The 7,211-nt window shown below is 52.6% G+C and overlaps 1 protein-coding gene across 6 annotated transcripts in view; it reads left to right on the top strand.

The window, feature by feature from the left end:
• The window catches only part of PBX3 (PBX homeobox 3), a 104,120-nt gene that overhangs the window by 82,043 nt on the left and 14,866 nt on the right, over positions 1–7,211 (top strand). For all 6 annotated transcript variants that reach the window (XM_017810293.1, XM_017810294.1, XM_017810290.1 and 3 more), the window contains 2 exons: positions 2,618–2,859; positions 6,845–7,035. In XM_017810293.1, coding sequence (XP_017665782.1) covers positions 2,618–2,859; positions 6,845–7,035 — 433 coding nt within the window. The remainder of the gene's footprint in view (positions 1–2,617; positions 2,860–6,844; positions 7,036–7,211) is intronic.

The following is a 7,211-nucleotide window of genomic DNA, read 5'->3' on the forward strand; positions in this document are numbered from 1 at the left end:
ACAATGTGCCACCCCTCTGTCACCAGCCCCGGGCACGTGTTGGGTTACGTGTGAGACACCCGAGTGGCTTCCTCGTTGCCCTCATTGACTGAGATTCTTTCTGTTGAGCTTCAGGGCCCCTCGCCAGCTCCTGTGGTCTCAGTGCAGCATCAGCTCCTGCTGTTAAACCTTAGGGGCCACTTGCTGTCCTGTGACAAGTTTACAGAGAAGGGTTGGGGATTTGGAATATTAATTTAAGTCTGGGTGGATTGTGTCAGTTTAGACAAAGCCCTTTAGCTTTTGCCTGTTGATGGAAGTAAATAATACAGAAATCACAGCAATTTTACCAAATTATTTTGTTGCAGGTTTTGGCTGGGCATCTGCATCTGGGAGCAGAGTGGGACTATGATGGGATACTGGGAAGGGGATGAGTTCCATAGTGGAAATGCAGCTGAGTAAAAGCAGCTGGAATAGAGCACAGGAAACATGGACTGAGAAGGAGTCCAGAAGCTAAAAGAAGAAACAACAGTAGAAATCATTGATGAGAAGGAAAAGGGAGCTGACATGGATTAAAACCAGGACACTGTTGAACCTACTGGCAGCAGAGCAGAGGAGGAGTGAGACTAAAATCAGAACAGCTCACCAAGGAAATCACACCTGTGTTATGGCACTGCGGGCCAGGGGATCTGCAAGAACTGAGGAAATGGGTCCTAGGGAATGGGGGGTGAGGGATAGGATGGTCTGGGGAGGCCACAGGGCTCCCTTGGCCAGGGACCACCCCCTGTCCTGCTGCAGGGACCCCTGAGTGTGGCATCACCCTCCCTGGCCACAGCACAGGTGTCCTGAGCCATGCTAGGAGTTGTCCCCAGCACGCTTGTGCCAGCCCAAGGGCATGCCAGGACGATGCGTGGTGTCATCAACCCTTGCCTGTGGATATCTGAGCAGGCAACAGAAATAATTTAAAGAGATGATGAGGCGTTTTATTATTCCCATGAAATTATAGGAATTATAGTTTTAAATGAAGGTGACAGATATAAAATGTGTATTTTAGGGCAAAATTAATGCTGTGCTTTCTTGAAGGTGTGCCAGTGAGGGGGGTCACCTCCTACTGCACATGGGGTTTGGGACAGCGAGGGTGGAATCCCTGTGCTGTTCCCAGAGTGCAGGGAGCACATTGCTGGTGCCCAGCTCCATGCCTGGCAGCTGTGTGGTGCTGACACATCTGGCACAGCCTGCTCAGAGCCCACTTGGAGCCCATGGCACTGCCAGGAGCAGGGCCAGTGCAGGTGCCTGCATGAACCCGTGCAGTGCCAGTGGCAGTGCCAGGACCTGCCGTGGCCACAGCACAAGTACCTGCTCTGAAACAGAGCTAAAGAGGTTAATTGGGCTGGGAGGCACATGGTGCCTTACACCTCTGATGGAAATGTTGATTCAAGAAGCCACACCAGCTCTGGTGGGTTTGTACGACTGTAATTATTTTTAAACTTCCTTTTTGGTGCTGTTGGCACCAGCTGGCACCATGCCAGCCTGACTTGACTCACTCACAAATTGTCAGCCTTGATCTATAGGGTGTAGAGAAGGTGCTGACTGAGCAGTGAGTTGGAAATCTGTGATTTAAAACAAAAATTAGATTTAAAATGTTGTTCCCAACGATACAGTGCGAGAGCACTGGCGATTTAAACACACACTCAGTATCCCGGCACCATGACAGCATCCCAATCCCTGCACAGCCAAGGGCAACCTGAATTCCTTCTTGTGCAGCCCTAATCTGTGAGCAGGCACTGGGGAGGATCTGGAGCCTCCACAGCCACTCCCACTGCGGCCGCTCCTGAGGGGGTGCTCCCAGCTCTGGCTTCATCATTTCCCTCCAGCTGTGTGGAGCCAGAAAACATGGGCACACATGGAAGTGGCTGCATCCATGGGATTTGTGCTGGTGGGAGCCACAGCATCTTCTTGCTTTCCCCCTGCAGCCTCGTGTAGCTGAGGAGCAAGTGGCAGCTTTTCCCCAGGCATTTTAAACCAATGCTTGGGCCTCATGGGAGTGATGGAGTCCAGTGGGACAGCTCTCCCTAAGAATAACATGATGCTCATATCCATTTGGAAGGAAATGAGAAGCAAATCAATTATTTTCAAATAAATAATGTACTTTTACCATACAGCCTTGCACCAAAGTGATATAACAAACAAGGTAGAACCAGCCCTATGCAGGCTTAGCTGGGTCTTGGAAGGCAAATGTCCCTGTCCTCGTGTGAACACCCCTCTGGTGCTTACAGTGAGGTGTTTAAAATGCTGCAGGGTCCTTTAAAGACCTCGTGAAGATGGTTCTGCTCTGGGTGGGAGTGGAGAGGGTCCCACGGCACTGCCATCCCCCTGTGGCACTGACCAGGCTGTGCTTCACGGGACCAGCTGTGGAGGGGGGTGCCAATTGAGGTGCTGGGGCCATGCCAGAGGGAGGTCCAGGGCAGATCTGGTGCCCTTGGGGTGCTGCAGGCAAGGCCAAGGCAGGGCTGGTACCCGTGGCCCCGGGCAAGGCGGGCGTTGCAGAGGGCCCCTCGCAGGCGTGCAGCGAGCGGGCAGTGGCCGGGCAGATGCAGAAATACTGACTGTGTTTTCTCTTGTTCTCTCTTTTCTGCCTAAGGTTTGAGCATCCGAGGAGCCCAGGAGGAAGACCCTCCCGATCCTCAGCTAATGAGACTAGACAATATGCTTCTGGCAGAAGGAGTCTCAGGTCCGGAGAAAGGTGGGGGATCGGCGGCAGCAGCTGCAGCCGCAGCAGCCTCTGGAGGGTCTTCAGATAACTCTATTGAACACTCAGATTACAGAGCCAAATTGACCCAGATCAGACAAATCTATCACACAGAGCTGGAGAAATATGAACAGGTCAGACATCAGTCTCTCAGTTGTTCGTGTACCTGCCACTGCTCTCCTCTGCTTGCAAGTGCCTGCTGCTGCCTGCTCTGGACCACGTCCCTTCCTCCCCTTCCCCACCCCTGTGCCTGTAAAGAGCCATGATGGGAGTCTGTCGGGCTCCAAGGAGCAACTGGCTGAGGCCAGGATGCGTCTTGCATGCTCGAGTGTTTTCTGTTGTCTGTAACTGCACAAAAGTAACACCCAAGGCCGTGTTTCTCCCCTTCACCCAGAGCAGCAAAGAGGAGAGGTGTCCATCTCTTGGTGCCACCCTCTTCCCTGTAATGAGGTGTTGCACAGCTGGGTCTGGTGAGTTGGGGAGCACAGGCTGCACTGGTCATCTCAGCCCACGGGCTCCCGGAGCAGGCGGTGGGAGGCTCCGGCCCGCGACTGGGACACGGCAGGTCGGCCGGAGCAGATTGAGAGGGAGTGGGCAGAGAGGCACCAGCAGAGCTCCTGGACCAGGCTTTGGGACAGGAACTAGGGTAATCCTGGTTCAGGCAGATGCTGGCACTCGGTGTCTTTGTTTGGAGTGAAGAGCATACTGCAGAGACCCGTGGGTTTGCCTTCACCACTGGAACCTGGTGACCTGCCACATTTGCCACGCTAGTGGCCTGTGCTGCCAGGTGCCAGCAGCACAGTGTGGCTTGGGTGCCAGTGGCACTGCCTCATCTGTGCTGCCTCTTTCACTGTGTTGTTCAAGTGGTGAACAAATAACCGAGCATATACCTGTTGGGGTGTTTGTGCAAATCTCCTTTTCTCCCCTGACCCCCAAAGGCCCCAGCTGTCCTGTGGGGACCCCCGGGCTCTCCATGTCCTGCCGGGTGCAGGCACAGTGCTGGGATGGGGATGGCTGTCGGATTAACGAGCCCCACGCAGCAGCAGCGTGTCTCGTACAGCCACAGAGACACAGGATGGAAGCAGATCTGGGCCAGAGCGGTGGCAGATTGGTGCTTGCAGCTGGTTCCTGGCAAACATCCTTGGACTCTAATAAGTTTAATGATGTGGTGGAAGCAGGAGCATTTTTTGCCCTGTAGCTCCATTTACAAAGATTTCAGCTGAAATGTCACAGCCATCCGTCCACACCACAGGAAACTTTGGAGGATGCTCAAGTGCTGCTGGAGCAGGAGAGAGGGGTGGAGCTGCTCTGAGACATGTACGCTTCCCCACGGATCCTGACACCCAGCCACGTCTGCTCGACAGAAATATGATAATTTCCCCAGCCTGGCAGCAAACTGTCTCCTGCTGGTTTGTCTCACCACAGTGCCCGAGAGGCAGCCAGGGCTTGGCATCTCAGCCTCGGGCACCGCAGGTTCTGGAGGCGGGTGCCCTCCTGCAGCGGGAGCACCGGGGAGCCCACGCCGGGACCTGCCCGCGTGGGGAGCAGCTCCCGCCATCCCTGCCCGGCACTGCCGCCATCCCACGGCAGCAGGAACCAGAGTGCCTTCCTGGGGACGCTTTCCAGGCTGAGTTTGATCCTGATATTTGTTGCCAGTTAGGGGAATGCACTCAGGAAAGGAAAAAAAAAAGGGAAGAGAAATGGAAAGTGTGTCACGCCATCGCCCAGCGCTCCCTCACCGGGTGCCGCGAGAAATGGCCGCGCACAGGCAGCGCCTTCCATAATTTACAGCTCCTATAACAGAGATGACATATTGAAAGCTATCTGCTGTAATTACACTGAAATACATTTTTTGCTGTAGGCAAAAGTACTGTAAGGGTCCCAGGCCTCCCGGAGCAGCTGGGAACCCACTTCCTGAGTTCACAGATGTCTCCTGAACTCACCCCAAATTGGGGTGAAGTGTGGCAGCTCGGAAGCCACCACCAGCCCCACAGAGCACTGGATGCCACCCTGCCCCTAAATACTGTTTTGGGCCATTTCCTTTCTTTTTCCTGTGCTCATCTGTGCCGTTGTGATGAAGCACTGAGGCAGCAGGAGCATCCCTGCTCCTACAAGGTTTCTGAGCAGGTTAACAAGGCCATCACTTATAACCTGACATTATTAATAATGTCTCGGGCACCAAGCAGAGGCCTGAAAAATAGTCCTGGAAAAGGGATCAAGTAGCTTGGACGCTATAAATAAACAAGAGAAACAAGACAAAGCATCAGAGTCTTTTGAGCTTCCCCCCACCGTGGTGCATGAGGCAGCTCTGCAGAGGGGAGGTGCAGGTGGAGATGAATGAAACCCAGGCTCTCCAAGCAGTTATAGCCAAACCAAGTCTCATCAGGCAAGTCAAGTAAAATCAAGGAAAGTTTTTTACTTCTTGAAAGCAAGAAACTCACTTTTGGTTTGAAATGTCCAGTTTTTGATATCTCTTACAGAAAAGACGTAGCTGAAAATATTTCTAATGCAACAGTTGCCATTTTACTTTAAAATTGAATTCCCTAGATCTAAAAAGGGGGCATGTGGCAAGCTGCGTGCCCAGAATGTCCATCCAGTGCCAAAGTCTTGGGTTCAGCTGTATTTTGGGACAGTCAGAACTGCTGTCTGATCTCGGGGAGAGCCGCTGCATTTTGGTGCCTGTGTCCTCTTCCCCCCGTGCATCGTTTCTCACGTGAGCCAAAGCTGATGCTCCTGCTGTGGTCAGAGGGCTGGACCTGAGCTTTTGCATGCTCAGGTTGTACCTTGATTAAGAGAATATACAGATGGGAAGTGAGGATGAGACATGTTGAACTTCATCTGGAGTTCAGGGAGTCTTGAGCAGTCCAGGGGTGGTGGTGGCAGGATGAGCCGTGGCAGCCACGCTGGTGCCGAGAGGCCACGAGCAGCGGTGGCACCGCGACCTCGGTGGTGGCAGGCGAAGGGCTCTGCACCAGGGCTTGCCCAGCCTTGCCAAGTGCTGCCTCCAACAAGTGCTGCAAGGATGTAAATTAGCCTGTAATTTACTTTCAGTAGTGTAAAGAAAAAAAAAATCACTTTGCCTGAAGTGTATGCATCTTTCTTAAGGGTGTACCCAGATTTTAATTATCTAAATGTAAATACTTAACGAATTTTACTTAGAGTAATGAGCTAAAGTGCACACTACATAAATGAGATGTTCTAATTAATCATGTATGAACTACTGGTTTAAAGAAAAGCTATGTGAATTCTGCAAATGTTGGGCTATTGCCAAATTGCTAATCAGCATTTGCATTCATAGATGGCTTCACTTAATAAGTTGTGAGACGTTCAGCAAATGTTATAGGAAATTATGAGTTTTTAGATGCATAAACTTTTCACTTTTAACTCTTTCCCTCACATAATCTATTGAAATGTGGGAGAATCCTTGAAAATGTGGTTTTCAGACACATTATGGAGGTGTTTTGCAGCCTGGCTTTAGAGAAGGCAGGATGGCAGTGTGACGGCCACTTGGTCGTGTGGAGGCTCATACCAAGGGGTTCCTGCTGATAGTGCAGCCTGGCCAAGTTCATATCAATGTGCCATAGTCTGGGAGTGATAATCAAGGGCTCCTTGTGCCTTCTCTCTCTCAGTGCCTTGGCCACCTGGTGTGGGCCAGGCTGGGCACAGTGTCACTGAAACCCACCCGCTGAGGGGACACACGGTGCCTCAGAAAGGTCTTGGGTTCCTCAGTGCTGCGAGGGCATGGGGCTCGGGGCTGCCCTGCCCAGGCTTTGCCTGGGTATGCTCACACCTCCCCTCAGATCCTGCTCCTGCTCGCAGCTGGTACAGGCGCTGATCCAACCACTCCTCTCCACTGGGACGTGGGGATGTGGAAAAGGATGAGCATGGCAGGAAGGAGCAGTGCCACGGTCACTTGGCTCCCCTGGCTGCTCCAGGATGGCCCTGTGTCTCCTGGACAGGGTGTGTGGGATCTGCTCCCATGGCCACACGCGTGCAGAGGGATGGGCCACACAGGCGTCCCTCAGTTCCCAGTGCTGCCTTTCCCCCAACAGCTGGGTCAGAGCTTATGTCCTTGTGGGACAGCACAAACCCATGTCTGAGTCTCTTCTTCCTCCACAGGCATGTAATGAATTTACCACACATGTGATGAACCTCCTCAGAGAACAGAGCCGGACACGTCCCATTTCTCCCAAGGAGATTGAAAGGATGGTGGGCATCATTCATCGAAAATTCAGCTCCATCCAGATGCAGCTCAAACAAAGCACTTGTGAAGCAGTAATGATTTTAAGATCAAGGTTCCTCGATGCCAGGTAAGGCAGAGGCAATTGTCCCCACCTCTTTTGGGGGGGGAAGAGATAATTTCTGGGCAGGGATGGGTGGGAGAGGCTGCTCTGTCCCAGCAAAGCCCAGGGCCCTTGTCCTTCACCTGGAGCTGCTGTGAAAGCAGAGAAGCCTGTACAGAGGTTTCAGAAACAGTGATGTCTTT

The sequence above is a fragment of the Lepidothrix coronata genome, unplaced genomic scaffold (genome assembly GCF_001604755.1).
Source record: "Lepidothrix coronata isolate B3197 unplaced genomic scaffold, Lepidothrix_coronata-1.0 Scaffold28, whole genome shotgun sequence".
Taxonomy (NCBI): Eukaryota; Metazoa; Chordata; class Aves; order Passeriformes; family Pipridae; genus Lepidothrix; species Lepidothrix coronata.